General features: G+C 35.7%; 1 protein-coding gene across 1 annotated transcript in view; it reads left to right on the top strand.

Moving 5' to 3' along the window:
• KLHL1 (kelch like family member 1) overlaps positions 1-21,961 on the top strand; it is a 183,932-nt gene that overhangs the window by 126,562 nt on the left and 35,409 nt on the right. Inside the window, exons 6-7 of the mRNA XM_014895354.2 lie at positions 2,638-2,824; positions 17,544-17,768. Coding sequence (XP_014750840.1) covers positions 2,638-2,824; positions 17,544-17,768 — 412 coding nt within the window. The remainder of the gene's footprint in view (positions 1-2,637; positions 2,825-17,543; positions 17,769-21,961) is intronic.

The raw sequence follows: 21,961 nt of genomic DNA, 5'->3' as shown, positions 1-21,961 counted from the left end.
AAAGTAAAAGAGATTCAGCTCTTGTTTGTGGTTGGTGAATTAAGTCTTAGAATTTTGGGACAGAACAGTGTTCACAGTGTCCACAGATTATTTCTTCTTTATTTGAAATACCTGGAAAATTAATTGAAAGATTTCATAGATAAATATTTGCTTTAGGAGCCTAAGTATTTCTGGGTAAAGGAGTAGCTGTCTAAAAAGAAATCATCAATATTATTGTTGGACTTTGATCCTTACTGATATAATAAGCTTGCCATAAAAACCTTTGTCATCAATTTCATTAATTCCATTAAACATTAGGAAGTCTATGTATCTTAATATTGCCTCAAATTTGTGCAGAGAAAACTGGTAATTTGATTTCTTAGCTCTCTTGTGCCTGTTTAGTTAATGTTGACAGAGTACTCTGGTTTTGTAGTTCTAAATGTGTGTTAAATCATTTTACAATCATCCTGCCTAAAATCTGGACATGATTTGTCTTCAGATCTTTGATTTTCCAGTCTACTGAGCAGTGTGCTGAATGCTGTAAAGGAAAAAAATCCTAAAAAGAATATATGAAAAATCTTAAGATCATGAGATAAAAATTAACCTATTGTTAGGAAATATACCTAGCACCCCTGTTTATAAGCATACTTTTGATATTCTTATTTTGTAACATTAATTAAATAATAACCAGAACAGGCACATACAAATACACAGAAACCTTCATCATAGAATCAAAGAATCATAGAGTCATAGAATCAGAGTGGTTTGGGTTGTTAGGAGCCTTGAAAATCATCTTGTTCCAACCTTCCTACCAAAGGCAGGTGCACCTTCCACTAGATCAGGTAGCTCAAAGCCCCATTCAGCCTGGCTTTGAACACCTCCAGGGGTGGGGCCTCCACAATTTCTGTGGACAACCTGTTACAGTGCCTCACCACCCTCATAATAAAAAAAAATTCTCCTTATATCTAATTAAACCCACTCTCTTTCAATTTGAAACCATTCCCCCTAGTCCTGTCACTGCTTGCTCTTGTAAGTAGTCTTGTCCCATCATTCCTGTAAATTCCCTTGAGGTACTGGAAGGCTGCAGTTAGGTCACTCCAAAGCCTTTTCTTTTCCAGGCTGAACAATCCCAGTTCTCTGAGTCTTTGCTCGTGGAGAGCTGTTCCATCTCTCTAATCATCTTGGTGGCCCTCCTCTGGACTCTCTCCAACAGGTCCGTGTTCCTTCTGAGCTGGGACTCCAGAGCTGGATGGGATGGGGTCTCACCAGAGCGGAGTAGAATCCCCTCCCTGCCCTGCTGCCCACGCTGCTTTGGATGCAGCCCAGGACACGTTTGGTTTCTGTGTGGAGTGCCCATGGCTGGGTCATGTCCAGCCTCTCATCCACCAGCACCCCAAGCCCTTCTCAACAGGGCTGGTGTCCATCTGCTCATTCCTCAGCCTGTGTTGATACTGAGGACTGTAACACATATTGCCTTTCTTTCAGCCATAGACTCATTTTATGAGTGATGCCTAAAATCAGCAGCAGACAACTGTCAACATGAGCCAGCTGGTAATATTTTAGATGTTGCAGAAAACGTGTTATCTGCCAAAGGCTGACAGATTGACAAAGGACATTCAAGCTTCTTCTGCAGCCATTGAAGTACAGTTGAAATAGCTGAGGGTTCTTAAAAGGGATCTAGCTTCCTATCTTTAGGCAAGCACAAAACAATTTGCATATGTTTGTGTATACATGGCTGTGGGAAGACATCCTCAGACTCCAGAAATGAAATTCCCCTGCGTCCTGGCCTTTAGCTGTTTCTCTGAATGTTATTTGATCTCCCAGATAGATGTTCTATGATATCTAGAAATTTACTGCACTGTACAGATATGCTGTTATATGCAATTAAATCTTGCTCTAATTTGGATGCCTTAGGTTATCTGAGGTACCTACATGGGTCTGGCAGATATTGCACTCTTCTGGCCTGACTCAGTGAAATCACAAAATCAAAGAATCATTCAGGTGGGAGTAGACCTCAGGAGTTCTATAGTCCAACTCCTGCTCAGACCTAGGTCAGTTGTGAGGTTAATCCAGATTGCATAATTGAATGAGATCTTGAAAACTTTCATGGTAATTTACAAAATCTCAAAAGCTGGTAGATACAGCCAAGTGAATCAAACACAACTTTTACAACTTCCAGCCTTCTTCTTTGGAGACATAATAAAACATTATTTTACCTGTATGCACTGAGCGCTGTTGGTTTTGGGGTGGTATATTGTGTCAGTTTGGTTTTAAAAATAAGGGATATTCCTGCAAAGAGATGCCTTCTGGGTTCTTTCAATGTTGTGGTGGAAACCATTAAAAAATAAGTCAGTCTACAAGAGAATATTTCGTTTTCTTCAACGCCTTCAGTAAAAGATTAGTAAGATTTTAGTCTTAAGGGCTGGTGAAAGGCTTAGTGAAAGGCTTAGTGAAGGCTTCACTCAGCCTTAAAATCCTTTAACAATCAATTAACTATTTAATTTTCTCTCTGTGTTCCAAGAAAAAAATAGCCCTGCAAAACTGTGTTCTAGAATAAAGAAATATGCTTGTGGCATCCATTTGTGTTTGTGTCTCATTGCATGGTATTGCTTTTCTAGGAATTTCTAGGATTTTTTATTCATTTATTGTCATTCACAGATATTGGCTGACTTGGAAAACCATGCACTTTTTAAGGATGACCTAGAATGCCAGAAGCTTATTCTGGAAGCCATGAAATATCATCTTTTACCAGAAAGAAGAACTCTCATGCAAAGTCCAAGAACTAAGCCCAGAAAATCTACCGTTGGAACACTTTATGCTGTAGGAGGAATGGATAACAACAAAGGTACTATAGGACATTTGTTGCTTTGTGGGTTATACTTAACATTTTCTTTATCAGAAAATGGTGAAATAACTTTCTATTCCAAGATTGATGGGGGATGTCTAAATCAGTCAATAAATATTGCCAAGATTTTGGTCCAATGAAAATCTATTGATATTTAAGGAAAAGAGTAATACAGTTAGAGAAAAGAAACGGAGTTTTGACTTCATTCTTTGCTCAAAATTATTATAATTTTCAGAAAGTAATTTACCAAAAAGAACCAAGAAAACCCACCAAAACATAGAATGATAGTAATATACCTTATAGATTTCTAGAATTTATTTTTCCTTTATAAGTCAAATACTTCCCTAACTTTTTTTGACCTATGATAAAAGTTTGCAAGTCAAGAGTCTCTCTGAATTTTTCAGAGAGAAATTAGAATGTTTGATATGTGGTGTATTTGATCCTTAAGTAATTGTCTAAAATATTATGTATGGTTCATGGGTCTTCCAATGCAGAAATTTTTAAGACTTCTAGAGAAAAAAAGATAACTAGCTTCAACTAGCTTGCTAGTTTGTCAACAGAAAGAGGAAGGTAAAATTGCCCCCATTTTTCTGTGAAGTAGGAAGTGTAAATTTTATTAAAGCATTTTGTTACTTTTTATTTGGAATAGGAGTTATGATGATAGATTGTGCTTTCGTGTTTGGTAAGTTTAATCCACTAATTTCTTGAATGGAATGAAACAAAATATTTGAACTAAAAGCTACCTATATTACCTATATTACAAGCTTACTCAGAAAGGCTTTAATTTTTTTTTTTGTGATATTCCCTAACAATTCTGCAGCATTTAAGTTTTCATGTCCATATTTAGACTGAAGACTATACCTTCAGAAGTACCTACTAGTTCTAATATAAAATAAACTGTACTTTTAAAAAGTATAGTATAGAATTATATTTTTAGTATTTCACAAGTCTGTGTCTAGGTGCTGCTATTGCAGTTGTTTCACTAAACAGCTGTGGCAATATTGTTTGCAAAATGCCATGGGACAATTTTCCCATCAAGTTATACCAGTGATTAGAATGTATGACATCTGTGCCTGTGTAAAAAATAAATGGGTGGCATCAAGAGAAGTGTGACAAGCAATTTGAGGCAGCTTCCTGCTAATGGAATAAAACAGTGTCAGGGGAGGTTTAGATCAGACACCAGGAAAAGGTTTTTCACCCAGAGGGTGATTGGGCTCTGGAACAGGTTCCCCAAGAAAGTGGTCACAGCACAAAGTCTGTCTGAGTTCAAAAAGTGTTTGGAAAATGCTCTTAGGCACATGGTGTGACTCTTGGGGATGTACTGTGCAGGGCCAGGAGTTGGACTTGATGATCCTTGTGGGTCCCTTCCAACTCGGCTTATTCTGTGACTCTCTGATTCTGCCCTTTGACCCCACTTTCCTGAGGCCCCACATGGAGTATTGCATCCATCTCTGAGATCCCATAATGACACGGGGCTTCTGGAGTGCATCTAGAGCAGGACCACAAAACTGGTCAGAAGGCTGGAGCGCCTCTCCTATGAAGGCAGGCTGAGAGAGCTGGGACTGTTCAGAAGAGAGAAAAAAAAGGCTCCAAGGGACTCCTTATAATAATCCACCTTCCAATACCTAAAAGGGCCAACAAGAAAGCTGGAGACAGAGTTTTTACAAGGGCACGTAGTCATAAGACAAGGGGCAATGATGTTAAACTGAGGTCATACGTTTAGGTCAGATATTAGGAAGCAATTTGTTACTGGCAGTGATGGTGAGACACTGGCACATGTTGCCCAGAGAGGTTGTCCCATGCCTGGAAATCCAAGACCAGGCTGGATAGGGCTTTGAGCAATGTGGTCTAGTGAAAGGTGTCACATATCATGGCTTAGGGGTTGGAATTAGATGAAACTATCTTTTCAAAACTGTTCAATTATTCTATGACAATAAGAAATTTTTGATGAAAGAACCAATACATATATATATTCTTGAAGTAGTTGCAGATTACTTTTGTCCTTTTAACGTTTATAAACAATTGTGTAGTTAAATGTTAGGCATGGATGTGCACAGAACATTGTCTTTGGATGATAAAATACAAATTTCCTCTTACTTAGGACAAATTACAATTACCACAAGCATTCAGGTAGGAAATGACCCAATAATAAACTTAATTTGGGTGCAGCTGTATTTGTTCTCATTTTCTATTAATATCTATTCCTCAATAAACCAACAGAAATATTTAGGATGACAGCATGAGGCATAGCACCGTTACTACATCAACACACAGCCTCTTTGCACATTCAGATCAGGGAGAAGCAGCTCATTTCTGTAGCAGCAGGAGAAAACACGGAGCAACAGAGGTTCAGCCCTCTGTTGATGCAATCTCTGACTGAAAACTACCCTGACTTTAATGCATTTACAGCAGGTAAAAACCGTTTTGAGATTGAGCTCGGTATGGCAGAGGAGCATCTGAATAGTAGGAGCCTGTGTTACAGCTGATGCAATATGTATTCCCAGTAACCCAGGCTCTGCAGCTGTGCCATCTCAGCTTGCATCTGTTCAGCTCATCCCTCTCATGATCCTGCTGTGTTCTTGACTAGCTCTTTTGCCCAGTGAGTCTTGTTTCCACACGTCCATTCAGGAGACCTGAGTGCTTTTTTCCTGCTTTGAAGAGTCACTGAGTTCATATAGCAACCTGGGCTGGGAGATGATGCTGATACTGTATTACTGCTCCTCAGTAATTAGTAATTTAGGTTTTCTCCCAGAACTTTCTTCACTAAAAGGCTGTTATGGATCTTTGCAATTCACAATGATGTATTTTTAATACTTCCTGATGTTTGCTATCAAGTGTAAAACCCTTGCAAATAATTGGATGAGCTAGACAAATTAGCAATTTATTAACTAGCATATAAAATAGTGGCTAAGTGCAAATATTATGAAAGCATTTGAAGGTTATATAGCTCATCACATAAAAAGTAGCCTAGCATTCTAAGTTTGTTTTGAAATCTCTTCTATAATTACCTTCCTTTCCATAAAAATGAGGTGATAATTAAACTCCAGAAAACAGCAACTGGAATTTTGCCTGATGTGAGAAATTAATGCAGTATAGCACTAAATGGATAGAGAGGAAGTTATCAAAGTTAGATAAATTTGTTATTTGAATTTCCTAGACAAACTAAAATAATTTATATCTCTGATTCCACACACCTTTGCTTATTTATTAATTTAATTTTAAGGTGTATATAAGAAATACATTTTCTCAGTATGTCTGCATTAATGAAATGGGATGCATTAATAGATTGTGGGTATGTGCTGCTGACAATGTTCCATTCACTTTACCCATTAATATCATCACACTGACTTCTGTAATTTGGATTAGCAGTATTTAATCATCTAATAGTATGCAGAAGTCCACATAGAGAGGAGGATGATAGACTGAAATAAATGAGCAATTGCAAGAAGTGGACATACAATGATTGAGCACTGACTTCCTGCAGCCATCCTGGAATCTCAAATATAGAAGAGAACCCGAGTGGTAGAACATGATGTATATGGTCTATGAATAATTATAGGCAGGAAAATATGTAGCAAGCAGAGATTGGTATCAATAGTCAAGTGGTGTTGTAGGGATGTCAGAATGCTGATTAATTTCTCCTGAGGTGTTCTAGCCTGTCTCATTGGGTAGCAGTTAGAATAATAAGGGACAAGGAGAACTTGTAGAAAAAGAAAACAGAGGTGTTACAGTAACCATGTTCCAAAACCACTGGAATATATTACTTTTGGAATAGCCCTAGACTAGTGCCTCAAAGTCCTAAATTAGTTATTTGTTTACTGAATCCATGTCTTTCCGTAAATACAAGGGAAAAATAAATGAAAAGTTGCATGTGCAAGAAAGTCTTCCATAAAAATGTGGCAGTTCATTTTAAAAAGTGATGGAATAATCAGTTTACTGAAGCACTGATATTAAATATGTGTTTTTCATTAATGACTAGATATAAAACTTGATGCAAAAAGTGCCTTGGTGGTAAACAGGTAAGGTTCATCATTAAGCTGTATCAAGCAGTAATAAAAGTTCTTTTATTGTTGTATAGATACTTTTTAGAAAGAGCTTTGCTGTTGCCAGAGATATATTAAAAAAACTAACCTTTTGAAATATGAAATTGAGGCCTCCAGTCACTCTTCCTCATACACCCATGTTGCATATTTTTCTTTAATGTATTCTTTATTTTAATTTTATATTTTTCATTCTCATATAGGAAATTTTTTTAAAATGCTGAAAGTAATATTCAAAAACCTATTATAAATAGTGTAAAAAAAAAAAAAAGGGAAACTAGGGAAAGATCATGTTTTTCCACTTAGGTAGCTCTTCTAGTGTCTTGAGATATGTGTTTGAGTTGTCTGAGTTGAATCTGCCTCCTTTCTCTTGAGTTTAGTGGGAATTTGTTAAAAATTAAAAAAAAAAATAAGAAGGAAAGTGAAATCTATCAAGATTGTTATGTGTCATTTTGCAAGTTGTAAAAATTGCTACAAACCACTTTGTCTTCACATGCATAAAACATTTGACAGCATTCATTATCTATCCATCTGATGCACAAAACTATTTTGAGTAAACATCTTCGTTTTATTTGAATTTTCATTCGAAATATACAATGTACAATAACTATGTTTAATTTTCAGAATGTGGGTACTTAAAGTTCTGTATTTGTATAATACACAAACAGCAAAATCTACTTAAGAAGATATTTTCCTTTAAAAGAAACAAAAGTCCAAAGTGTTTCTTACTGAATATTTCTCTCTAATGTGTTTTTTTGAAAAGTTTTGTATAAATATGCATACTTTGTAAATATACTTCTGTATGTGTATATATCAGCACTCCAGGAGCAGCTCCTGTCAAGCAGGAACATAAACAAACGTGCTTCTGTTAGCTGTTGCATAAATAGATGTTCACAAAATAACTGAGAAGTGGGAACTTGATGGTCCTTCTTGCAATCCTACTCTTTCTATTGATAACATCACATATATGTCATTACCACTCCCCTGTATGTGTTTTTTCTGCATTTGGTGCTTATTTGTTTTCACCTGAGTTTTCCTTGAAGACATTTGTTATCTTGAAGAATCTTGTAGTCATAGCCTTAAAACACCTCAGGAGGACAATAAGCCAAAATAAATTGTGGCTCTGACATTCCACGCAGTTATCTGCATACCACTTTTTATTTAGGTACCTACAGTTTTTCTCTGAAATCCTGTCTGCTCTATTTAAGTGGCAGTTCTATCTCAGCCAAACAACTGCAGTGTTTTCAAGTATGAGAAGTGAGTAATTTTACTGAGATAGATGTGAAGGAGCAGCGAAAGGTACTGGGGTTGTTTAGGCTGCAGAAAAGGAAGCTCTGGAGGGATGTTATCACTCTGTACCACTATCTGAAAGGAATTTGTAGCAAGGTGGGAGTCGGTGTCTTTTCCCAAGTAACAAGCAGTACAACGAGATAAAATGACACCAAATTTCAACAGGTGAGGCTTTGATTGGTTATTAGGAAAAAATTTTCCACTGAGTTGTCAAGCATCAGGACAGGCTGCCTAGGGAAGTGGCTGAGTCTCCATCTCTGAAAGTGTTTGAAAGAGATGTAGATGTGGCACAGAGGGACGTGGTTTTGTGGTTGACTCAGCAGTGCTGGGATAAGGGTTGGCAATCTTTTCCGACCAAAATGAGTCTATGATTTTGTGTTTGCTCAGTTCCATGTAATATATTTCACTATTCTTTCTTATACTTTCTGGAATTAGTTTTTTTCTAAAAATTGATCTATTAAAAAGGTGGTTTTTAAACATAAACATGTGTTTGCATAATCCAGTGTTTTCTCAGACATTCTCTAGCCAGAAATGGGAGATACTGGAAATGGAAAGCAATTTACCTTAAATATAAAATGCACTAATAAACAACTAACATTCCATTAGCTTTAGGTCAACATTGTACCAATGACCAGCTCTGTTTTGCTTTTTCATGCTTTCTGGAAGACTCAACAGGAAAATAATAACGCAATATGTAAACAGAAACAGCAACACAGAGTTTACTCTTGTTGGAGTAATCAAGATAGCACAGAAAAGTCATCATGGTGGGTTTTCTTGAGAAAATTAGAATACCAAAGTAAGTGGCAGGCAGGCTATGCAGAATGAATAAGTGAACTTTTCAGTGGCTGTATTGAAACTTAATTTTCCTTATAGGTTCCTTAAATAGAAAAAATGTCACTTAGCTAAAAAAAGAAAAAGAAAAAAAAAAGGATTTTGGGAGAATTACTTTATCTTTTGCAAAAGTTCGTTCTTTTTAGTATAGCCCAAGAGTTCATTATTGAATATATGTTTGATAAACTAAAAGAGAGTCTGCTTTTTAGTTTGACTCGCACAATAATAAACTGAAAACAAAATGATCTGTTTCAAGAAATATATATATATATATACATATATATATATAGGAAACAACGGGAATTAACCTCATGAAGTTCAACATGGGGAAGCACCAAGTGCTGTGCCTGTTCCTGATAGGAACAACCCCTGGAACCAGTGTAATTTGAGGGCCACCCAGCTGGGCAGCAGCTTGGCAGAAAAGTGCCTGGCATAATTTTGCCCCAAACATCTGCCTAACAATCATTCAGATATTTGGAAACAGCAAAATTGCACATGCAGATTTGGTCCCGGGTACCAGATCTAGGGGACAGAGGAAGCTGTACAGAGCAGCCGCCCTCTGCATTCTCTGTCTGCTCCCTGGCAGACCTTGCATGAGAATTTTAAAGCATATGCTGCTATCAAAGAGGAAGATATGAGGAGATTATTTTTCCCTGTTATCATTTGCTTTTGGTTTGTCTTGAAGGCATTGAGAAAGCTTTGCCTAAATACTCACTGCAGAGCTGAGAGATGTTCCCAGTGGATTTCCCCCCTGGCAGGTGGTACCATGAGAGGTCACTTTGCCTACCTTGCTACAAGATAATGCAGTGCATCTCTTTGAGAACTGAGGCTACGTCAAGAATAAGGAAACAGTCCTTTCCTGGGTAGTTATCGGGAAAAAAGATGGGCAAAATGCCACAATTTGAGCTTTAAATACCCCTCTATCCCTTCTCTTTTCAGTCATCAAATTGCTTCCATCTTCCTCACTCTGGTCAGATCTCACTGGAAATATTGTTCAGTCCTTTAACAGCATCTCAGATAGGTGATGAAAGGACTCTCTCCTGTGAAGGAAGGCTGAGAGATTTGGGACTGTTCAGCCCAGAGAAAAGATGACCTCCAGGGATCCCTTACAACCTCAACTGTTCTGTGATTCTTCAACATGTTAATGTAATTGTAGAGTAAAAGTAGAGGTTGGCTAATTACTTCACCAGAGGAATATGAAATACACTGACTAATCACTAATGAGATAATTAAATGTATAAATCACACTAAAGTTCTCTTCTCGTCCAGTTCTTATAAGTATTAACATGATTACTTCCTTCTTTTCATTTCTATGATTTTCAATATGTTCCAAAACATTCAGTCTCATAGGCAAATTAGCAGTTTAAGTACTTTGATTTAGCAGTGCATTTCAGAATAGAAAAAAAAAAACAAAACAACCCCTATTTTAACACCATCTGGTACTTTTTCAGTACTTATTTTATATCACTAAATTTCTGACTTTTTTCAGAGTAATTATCTTCTGAAACTGCTGATTCAGTTATAGCTTTAAACAAAAAGAAGATCCTGAAGTGACCTATTCTAAAACCTCCATGGTTTCAAATGTGAGAAAAGAGCCAAAGTTATCACACACAAGATAAATTTTATCATCCCACAAACTTTTTTACCTTGTCAATCTGTTGCCCTGGAATTCACACCTGTTGGTGCAAATTATGGGATTATGCAGACAGTGCAAGAGGGTTGTGCATCATGGGCGTGTTAGGGGGATTATTATCCTAAGAACAACCCTCTGTTCCTCCTAATTACTTCCCTGCAACTTGCTCTATTGTATGACATTTCCAATGCAGATTTCTTATCATTTATTAAAATACACAAAAAAGCCAAACAAAAAACCCAAAACAAACAAACTCGAAAAAAACGACCAAAAAAAAAAAAAAAAAACCACCAGAAAACTTTGTGTGTGAGCTAGAGAAGACACATGCCTGGCAGATGGATAACTTAGAGAACTTCTGTACTATCAGAAACCATATCTTTTTCTATACACTAGCTATTTTCTGTTCCCTGATCATCAAAGAGTCATTAATGGTTGTCGATACTGGTATTGACGTTAGAATAAACTACCACAAATTCTGAATCTCGTTCTGTAAATAGTGCAGATCTGGAATCACCCTCAACATCCAGTGTGGATAAGGCTTGAAAAATGGTGGCATCTCCCAGTGTAGTCTTCCAGCTCTATCTTGCACCTTCAGCCACCTCACAAATCACCTTGCCAAATTCTAGGAAATGCTCCATAAGTCTGTATTGTCAAGCACAAGAACATCCAAGTAATCTTCAGCAGAGTTTTCACCTTATTTTTAATGCTCTGAACTGGAAAACCAAATAAACACAATTATCTCTTTGAACTATAGATGGTACCATATAGAATCCAGTCAGCATTATCTGGGTCCTTCCTGTAAAAGTTAGGAAGAGCACCCTATGCAGCAACTTTACCTTAGAGGGAAGTAATTGCAGCAAAGCTGAATCTCCCAGGAACTGAGCAAAAGGCTAAGCAGTGTGGATGAGCATCTCTACATCTATAATGAAAAATAATGAAAGAAGGGTGGGGGCTATGGGAAACTGGTACTGTTGCAGGACCAGACTGCTCAGTTCACATTATTTAAACCAATCATGATCAAAGAAGCTTATTGATTTGGTTATAGTACATAACAAACTTCTAATCAGATGAGCCATGTGTTTAGAATCAATATCAATCATTCAGTAGATAAACTCCAATACTAGAAACTTACAAAACATGAATTTACATCTTTAAATTTCTTAACGTTCTTCTTGACCAAATCCCTGTGTGTTCTAGTCACAGACACACATGTACATATTCATACAAACACAGATACACAGCTTATGTAGGTCACTGGTGGGAGCTCCAGTGGGTGCACACCCCTCTTGCAGAATATGTAGTTCCCCCAGAATTTGCACTTGTCCACATGTAGAACTTTTTTTACTTTTATTTTTATTGTTAACACATTATTTGCACAATTTTCAGCGGGAACAGAACTGTTTTTAAAGAAGAGCAGCGAATGTGTTTCTGAGCAAAGGTAGACTATCATAATGCATGACTTAAATCATTAATAAAATAAACTTTTGAAAGTTTTAGACTACATAAAAATATAAAATAAACCATGAATATTTTATGTAATAACATATAATACTATATTATAAAACAAAGTGCAGAACATCAAAGACATTGCCTAAAATCACTGTCGAAAAGCTGTCAGTTCTGATATGTTCAAAAATATAAAGATTAGTGGAAAAAACTTGTATTGGTTTTAGAGAATTCTGCTCATAAAAGGTTCTCTGATTTTTATTTCATATCAGTATATGGAAAATCCTTCTGACATTTTAAAACATGTTTTCACAAAAAAAAAAAAAAAAGTAAGAATCTTTTTGTGTATGTGTTATAGATTTTGGAGTGCTTAAAGGAATTTCCAGCAATCTTATTATAGAGTAATGAACTGCCACCCTATGCTCTCATTTTTTGTATAGCTGTTTCTTTACCAAAATAGTCTCCTTGGTATCTGCATCAGTAACCTCCTTAGGTCACGTTCGTTCCACTTGAGTCACCATCTTTCAGTTCAAAATGTAATGTTGCAGATCACTAGATCAAGGTCATCACTTTGCACCTACGCACAGCAGCATCTCTAAATCTTGAACAAAATGATCAGAGTACATGTCAGCAACAGCTTTAGTAATAGCAAAATCAGCAGAAAGCCTTACAGGGAAAAAAATAGAAATTTTCTGATGACAAATGTAGAACTCCTACCCTTCCTCATGGGTTTCAATACGGAGTCATTCTACCAATAAGGAAATAAAACTGCATACTTTTATGTGGAAATGTTTACACTGAATACAAAGACAGTTTGGCAAGGGGGAGATTTTCATCTACTTTTGAAGCAATTTTCACTTTGTTGATATGAAAAGTCCTGCATTTATACCTAGTTATAATAAATACATTGCATTCGTAGTCTTAGACAATCTTCATTACTTCATGTAGCCTATGTCAGCTTGTTCAAAAATAAAAATATCCTTGAAGGACAGGTTTCTACATATTTCTGCATTTAACTTAAAATAATGGGTTGCAAATAAAATTGCTATCCAAATACTCTTTTTCTTTCAATGACCTTGCTATATAATTAGTCTTCAGTCATCAACTATGCAAAAAATGTGAGAACGACAATCAGGTTTCTACAAAAATCTTGATATATAAGTCATTAGGGAGGAAATGAAATATGCTTAATTTTAGAAAAAGACAAAGTTTAAGAGAAGGTAATTAGAGGATCATTTGAAGGGTTTCACCAAAACAATTCCACAAATTCACGTACTTAAAAATGACAACTAAAACAAAAAATAAAAACTTCTGTTTACTTCAGTGTTGTACTGCTCTGTAGATAAAGGTGAAATTGTGAGAGCTATTTTAATGTTTCATCAGAAACATGGGGTGATAGGATCATTTTCATCCCTGCTGCATGCACAGAGGAATTGTCAGCAGCAGTTGGACATTAATGCAAAATTACCCTGATCATCTATGGCATTTCATTTCTGAAGTTTTCTTTCTCTGTAGGTCTCTCATTACTTCATAGACCTTGATTAATCAGGGTTTATAATGCCCATATGCACAATACACAGAACTAATTTCATCCAATGCCCAGCTGGATCCTAAGTTGAATTTAAGTTAGGGGGGAAAGAAAAGGTAGAAATTTACCCAGACCATCAAGAAACATCCTTATGTTCTTACCATAAATTATTTGTACTGTTACAGTCATGGAATAGTTTTTTAATTTACTACGCACTTTTATTTATCATACAACTAGCTATTAAATTAATTATTTTTCACCTCACTATGTCTTTTTCATATACTCTCTCTTCAGTGCCATATCCTGAAATTAGTCAGTTCTAGAGCTCTGTCTATCTGAAAAATAGGAGTTTTTGCGTGCATGTGTGTGTGTGTGTGTGTGTGTGTGTGTGTGTGTGTGTATAGAGGAATTGTCTGGATGTGTAGTATTTTTATTGTAAAATTTTCAGTATTCTGTGTATTTGTTTTTCTTTCATCTTTACAGTTTCATGCTCACTATCTTTAAGGCAGTCTAGTAAGTAATTTATTTCCTCTTACCATTAGACCACTCAAAAAGCACTATTGATATGCAATTGAAGGAAACAATAATAGAATAAATTTTAAAATATAATTTCATATATATTTTAATATACTTTTAAATAGAGTTATTTTTATTTGGATCTATCTGTGTGTTATTTATTCTGTGGTATTCTGTTCAGTTTTGTTTTTAGAAAAATATGTCTATCTCTATTAGATAGATATGCTTCAGCTCAAAATGAATAATCAATTTTTCCTTTATTTATTTTATTCATATCTTCACATTAAGCCTGTATCTCCAATTTCCATAAAAATATATACCAGTCCTTTCCTGATTGCTTTCTTCCATCCTCATGTTCTTGGGAAATTGGATTTTCTGGTTTTCTGAAACATATAATCAGAATTACTTTGGTTTGTTCATGGGGATTAGAAAAAAGTCCTTGTCTACAGATTTCTGACATTGCTGACATTCTTTCACAGCCTGCACAGACTGGGGGGCAGTATTAACCAACACAGCTCATTTCTTTGAGTTTGCAGTTTGGAAGTTGCTTCAGTTAGGAGCTGGCTCTGCTGACTGCCATCCACTGGTTATGGCAGAGAACTTTCTTATCTCAACTGGCATGTGAATTTTTACTTGTTGCTGCAACCAGCATCTACGTTAGTGACTGTTCCTCCACTGCACCACAGCTTGGTGGTTTAAAAACCTGGACACTGCTCTCACCTTACAAGTGATGAAAGTGAGTGGGGATAGGGTTCTGTCCCTCTCTCTGATAGTTCCATATGTGGTACTCTATATTCCTTCCAAATCCAGGCAGCAAAGAGTGAGTCATCATCATGCAGTGTAATTATTGATTTTATGTGCACTGTGCTCAGCACTGGTGAGGCCATACTTCAAATCCTACTTCCAGTTCTGGCTCCCTCACTGCTAGAAGGACATTGAGCTCCTGGAGTGTGGCCAGAGAAGGGCAATGGAGCTGGTGACGGATGTGGACTATAAATCTTGTGAGGAGTGGCTGTGGTTCTTTAGCCTGGAAATAAAGAAGGTTCAGGGAAGAGCTTGCCATTCTCTACAACTTCTTGAAAGGAGGTTGTAGCAAGGTGGGTGTCAGTCTCTTATCCCAAGTAACAAGTGATAGGACAACAGGAAATGGCCTCAAATTACACTGGAGGAGGTTTAGATTGAATATGAAGAAAAATTGTTTCACTGAAATTGTTAAGAGGCATTGGAATTGCCCAGAGAAGTGATGGAGTCTCCTTTCCTGGAGGTATTTAAAAGATATGTAGATGTGATGCTTGGGGTTTAGTGGAGGATTTGGCAGTACTGGGTTAAAGGGTGAATAATTTTAAAGGTCTTTTCCAACCTAAATGATTCTGCAATTCTACGGTTCTATGATTCATTTAGACTTTTGACAAAGACAGAACTACTGCCCAAAGTCATAAAATATAATCAGTTGCTGAAATTCTAAAACAGATTTCCAAGAAATTTCCCCAAAACCTTAATGTTTATGAATTTTGTAGCTCCAGTAGCCTTACCATAAGTCAAATATTTAAGGTCAACATAGAATTAGCAGAAAAGGCTATGAGAGAATCTAAGCATGGCATTGCTCTTCTTTTGAATTAAGATTCCAAAAAATGGGAAAACAGATGTTTTGTTGTCTTCACTCGGTGACAGGAGATTTAAGCAAAAGTAGCTCAAAGGTGTTATCAAGATAAAGCAATGGCCTTGTTGTTTATCCTGTGTTTGATGCACCCCTGGATGCTTTAGAGCTTCTGCTTTTATTCTGTTTCAGAGCAAATTTGTGATGTCAACATTGGGCAATGTAATAATACTTCATTTGGAGTATTATATACAAATACATTCAAGCCATAAAATATATGACAGATGAAAAATCAATATTCCAATATGGTATTGATTTTATATACCCAGAGGAACTGACTCTTAAATAGCTATACTAATTTGTCTAGTAAAATCCTATTGGTGTCAAGATTTTGCCTCCTCTCCTAGGTGCAGAAAATCCTTTTACTTTCAAGATCAAAATAGTTGAGCTAAAGAAAAGAACCTCTTCCTTTGTCAGAAGTGCCCAGTTTTCCTCCTAAGAAAGGAAGAAGTTCATTCTCTTTTAAAGTCTAAGCTGTGTGAATTTTTTACCATATGTATGGGAATGAAGAATAGTCTAACTATTATAAAAATAAATTCTCAATAATCTGCAATTAAAGATATACTAAGGTCTCTGCTGATGATACCTTTCAGTTATTCCACCACCTTTTTGTTTAAAGATTTTTCTGTTTTGAATGTTACTATTGCAGAATCATTGCAATCAAAATAATTACTGTTTTTTAAGAAGTCTTCTTTTCTTGTCTGAATTGCAGTCTAGAATGTATTATATTCATTTTCCTGATTATAATGATTTTATATGACTGGTGCCTATTTCACTTTGTGTTGGTGATTTTTGTCATTATTCTCATTGCCGTTTTTATTGTTAGCATTATATCATCCTCCTCATCATCATCATAATTAAAAATTTGCAAGGCACCTTATTGGATAAACAGATTAAGCAGTCCAGTAACTCCTGGGTTAGGTGCTCAGTGTGTAATAATGAAATCTAATAATAAAATATTATGGCACTCAGACTTAGCCAATATTAGAAAATATGTAGCTGAGCATAATTCAAAGACTCTGTTTGTTATGCAAGTACAATTTTCTGAAATCAGAATGGCAAAAAGTTTTAAACTGTACTTTTTACCATTGAAGTAAACAGTTTTACAGAACTCATGTGCTACAATTCTAGCTTTTAACATTAATAGATTCAACATATAAAGCATTGCAACTTTATGAATATGCATCATTATAATATGCCCTGCAGTACCTATAAGAAACTGTATCAAATAAACTGTATATTTTGTTCTCTCAAACCTAAGTATTAATGAATCTACATCTGTCTATTTTAAACTAGGGTCAAAAAGATATGTATATTTGTCTAAATTGAATGCAAGATTTGCTTCACATATCTTGTGGCTTAATAAAACTGGGAGGGAGTTTAATACATCCAGTTGTAGTGTACATTATTGCTCCTCTGCTATACTTATATACAAATTGAATTTAAATTATGTCTTTTTTAGTCCAGTTAACAAAACTACTGCTTTCATGATGTTTGTTTGAACTTGATTCATTGCTTTTTAGTTCCACAGAATGAATGAATCCTAGCAGAATTATTTTCCATGGAATTATAACATTTTATTATGTTAGTTCCAAAGAAGAAATCTTCATAATTATGTTGATCTTTTTCTGTACAATACTTAAACATTGGAAGTTATGTGTATGTTAAAATAAAGCAGTGGTTACATTTCAAATGAATTATTAAGCTATTCTCTTAAGCATCAATTTAAATGCATCTATCATTTTGATATTTGTAGTTCTGGTTTTATGTCTCATCAGGAGCCACAACTATTGAAAAATATGATCTCAGAACAAACATATGGATTCAGGCTGGAGTAATGAATGGCAGGAGGCTTCAGTTTGGTGTTGCTGTCATCGACGATAAACTGTTTGTCATTGGAGGCCGGGATGGTTTAAAGACATTAAACACTGTTGAATGTTACAATCCAAAGACCAAGGCTTGGACTGTGTTACCCCCTATGTCAACACATAGACATGGCTTAGGTAAGAAAAAAATATTTTTTAAACTTGCCACTTTTTTTTGTTTGTTTGTTTATGTAGCATTCTGACCAGTAACAATAACAGGGCTTTGCAATATTGTTGTTACAAGGTATAGAAAACTGAACTATTCATTATCTGTTCTGCTAAAATCCCATGGTGTGATAAAATTATTGAAAAGTCACGAACAATAGAAATGAAAGACACTGTTGTGACCAGAAGGCAAGGATAACCCAGGCTTTTGTTAATAGATCCCTTGGGGCTGTCAGACCACACTGAATAATCGGTGCTTGTAAATATACACATGTAGGATTTATTTTAGAACTATTTGGTTGCAATGGGAAGCAGGTATGTAGCTGTTTTGATTATTATTATCTGCAGTAATATAGCAATATAAAAACATAAAAATAACATTTAATAAAACGTATATGGAAAAGAAAGAAAGAAAAAGAAAAGAGAAGAGAAAGATATTACCACCTGTGGTTCAATGATTAGACTTGATTGTTGTAATTTAGGTGTGTGATGTTTGAAGTGATCACAATCTTGATCCATTGGGAGTAGGGGAAACACAGAATTCAATGGAGGGGAGTTTTACACTGTCTTGCAGCACTTTAGATCATGTATTGATCCACACTGAAATGAGACTGAGGGTGCTATCTACCACCTCCACAAATGGGTAAACGTTTGACCCATTAACCATTAACCTCTCAGACTCTCACATGTAGGGATGAAAGAATTAAAAGTGGGAGAATGATGAAGAGCATGGCAGATTTATTCCGTGACCTTGCAGACTGGAATGCCAAGGCCTGAGAATAACAGAGTGGGAACCCCATATATATGTTATGCCTACTGCTGTTTGTCTCTGTTTCGAGAAATAAAATGTCTGTGTAGGGATAACATAGGTATTTGGAGAGATTTATGGACATGTTTGAGCTCCCTGTTTTGGGAGAGAGATCAAAGCTCAGAGGTCACAAAGGGCCCAGAGGAGATCCCAGTGCATTGGTAAAGTATGTGTGTGTGGGTGCTTGATAAATGGGTGCAAACAGCAGCCCAGCCACTTGCTAGGATTGGACTAAGTTGCCGTATTCCTGCTTGAGTGTCTCTGCCTGGGTATTGCTTTGGCATCCTCTGGTTAGGAAGGTAATAAATAGGAAATAAATTTACTCTTTGTATTTCAGCAATGGTTTTGTGGTTATTCCAGCTGCCTGCCTATGGTGGCTCATGCAACATGCTATGCTATCCTGTCCATTCCCCTGAGCTGCAATCTGCAAGTCCTTTATTCTACTATTGCATCAATACCTCGCAAAATGACCATGCTTTCCTGCCCTTCGCTCATGTCACTGGACACTTGTAATATGCATATGTACTGTTGCTGTTAAACAAGTCTTACAATAGAAATAGCGATGGGAATCTATATCAGATGGCATCGTGACACTAAATATCTCACTGATTTAAAATTGTTTCCTAACTTTAAATTTAATTGCAAATTAGAAAATATATGAGAAACTACATGAATTACATGCAAAAATACATCACATCATATCTCTTCTGCCAGTGTTCCAGAATTTTACAGAATCAGTGCTGTTCCCCAGGGTGGTAAAAATGCAATGACTTTAGCTATAACTACAGGAAAGTAGTAATACAACCTTAGGGTATGCTTAATAGACAAAATATTTGTCTCAATGACAAAAGAGATGAATCTATGATTGAAACCCCTTGGTGATCAGTTTAAAAAAAATAATACTGGACTATAATTTACAGATGCTTTCGATCAACAGATTTAAAAAATACCATTATAGTTTAAATTGACGAATACTGAGATTAAGACTGGAGAAAAACTGGTATTTTTTCTATGCTAGGAAAAAAGAAACAAGCTAGACATTTGACAATTTGAGAGTTTGTTTTTTAGGTTGTTTTTTTTTTTTTCTTACTCTAAAATAATTTTTAAAATTTTATATTGAAGTGATTCAGATTTTTGTAAACATATAAAATGGGAAAAAACGTCTAATTTGGGATGATTAAATTCAGTTTTTGGGAGGCATTAGAAAGGTATTCTTTATTTGGAATTATGTACTAATCACATTCTTACCCGAGAAGCTCAGTTAATAGAATTACACTGATTTTTTTAATTATAATTTTTTCTAGTATCCCATAAAGTTATTTTAGTAAATGCCCTTTGTAATGACAATTAATCTGAAGTAATACATATTTTTTATTATTATTATTTGTTATCTAAACTATGTTATGTTATATCCATGTAGCAATAATGCTAGAACAGTTTTTATTGGATTCTGTACACAGGGTAGAAATAAGCACCCATCCTTTACATGGATGTTTTTTTGTTGACATAGCAAAAAAGCTGTCAGATGTACCCCATTGTAACTAAGGCCAAAACCACGTAATACAATTCTCTTTATCCTGTCTTCATATAATCTTCGATAGAACCATGTGTATAGAAGGTGATTCATGTAGAAATGAGGAAATAAAAGTTGACAGACCTTGTAGTGAAAGTCCATAGTGTCGGGAGTCATATGTTAGGCAGTTTCAAAGCTGCCAGTTGAAGATGAGCAAAAGCTCTTTTAATGACAGTGTTTGAAATAAACGGTGCTAAAGTCCAAAAAGGAAATGGCAGACTGTGGGATCCAAAACTATTACTTAAAGTAATAGTGATTCTACTATCCCTGTTGAGTAGTCCATAAAACAGAATGGAATATGAAAGAGCAATAAGACACTAGAAAGCTGGTGAAAAGCAAAAGTGAAATATGGCAAAGGTGAAACCTGACAAACAGGAAGACCAAATCAATATCCATATAGGAAAAAAAGAAAGAGAGTGAAAGAAGAAAGATGTAAAAAGTGTAAAACAGAATGTAGTTTATAAATTCAGCAGTTTTAAGAAGCAACGCTGTGCTGAACTTAATAGTCTACATCTACATAGAAGAGGAGAGAAAAAGGAAATATAGAATCGATGATAGACTAATTAGAATTGTAGATATCAAATCCGGTGAAAAAGTGATTTTTAAAAAAGCAAACCAAAATTAAAAAATTTGATACTTGGCTTGTCTTTACCAAAGAAACAATTTAAATACCACACTGAGGCACTTTAAGGCTTCCAGTATAATTAAGGGAGAGCAGCAGTCTTTTCAGTAGGTGTTCTAAATTGTCTTGCTCTTTTGATGAACTATGTCAAGTGTGTCTAAGCTTCTATTTTAGGTCTTGGCTTTGAAAACATACTGATCTCACTATCCATAGACAAATACCTATTTGCAAGATGATCAGCATGGGAAGGAGGCTGACATGGTTTTATCTCATAAAATCCTGAACAGCTTAGAGTGGAGGCAAGTTACATAGGATATAAGCCTAGGGTAGATAGAATTCACTCTACTCAGAGTGAATGGTCATAGAAGACCGAGAGAATTTCCAGTTCTCAGTTTATACAGTGGATTAGGCTTCAACCTATTGTTCTGAAGAAACTAAATTTGTAATGCAAATGAATTTTAAAGGACCTAAGGGGTACGCTTGAAATTAGAGTGAATACTTGCTTATAATGTACTAATGAAATAGGTATGTGCAGGAATGAATATCTAAAACACTAAGTTCACAACTCAGAAGTGTAAATAGAATACATGCAGTTAGGGAGTTACAAGATAAAATATCTCAGAGTATCTTAGATGTTGCTGACAAAATATCAAATGGCACTAGGCATTTGCATGAGGGCCTATTTCCATATTTCACTGAAAGGGAATGACCCACTGTGCTGCTTAGTCCTAGCTTGATTTTCAACTTTCAGGCTTACTGCTCTAGAGTTCACCTCATGAGTCTGAGGGAAGGGAAAAAAATTTACTTGGGAAAAATACAGGGATGCCTCTGTACCTTTCAAGTAGTAATGAGAAATACTAATAGAGGGAAAGATTGTGGAGAAACTGAACTATCAGTATTCTTACTACACAGTAAATCTCAGAAGTAAAATACCTTCCAAGCTTCATTTTGATTTGTCAAGTTAAATAAACTTATTCTTTTCTGTTGTGAGACAGAACCAGGAGCACTGGCACTTTTAAAAAGAACGCCAAAGATGTTGTATTGGGTATTTATGCTTGTATGTGTGTATGATTTGAGAGATGTCAAAAGCATAGATTCTTCAGATACTATTCAAGATACAAAATGAAACTAAAAATATGCAGTAATTTTTTATGAACGCTTCT

Source organism: Sturnus vulgaris, chromosome 2, assembly GCF_052056855.1.
Source record: "Sturnus vulgaris isolate bStuVul1 chromosome 2, bStuVul1.hap1, whole genome shotgun sequence".
NCBI classification, from domain to species: domain Eukaryota; kingdom Metazoa; phylum Chordata; class Aves; order Passeriformes; family Sturnidae; genus Sturnus; species Sturnus vulgaris.
Note: the sequence above shows the minus strand (reverse complement) of the source record. Positions and strands in the feature narration are given on the sequence as shown.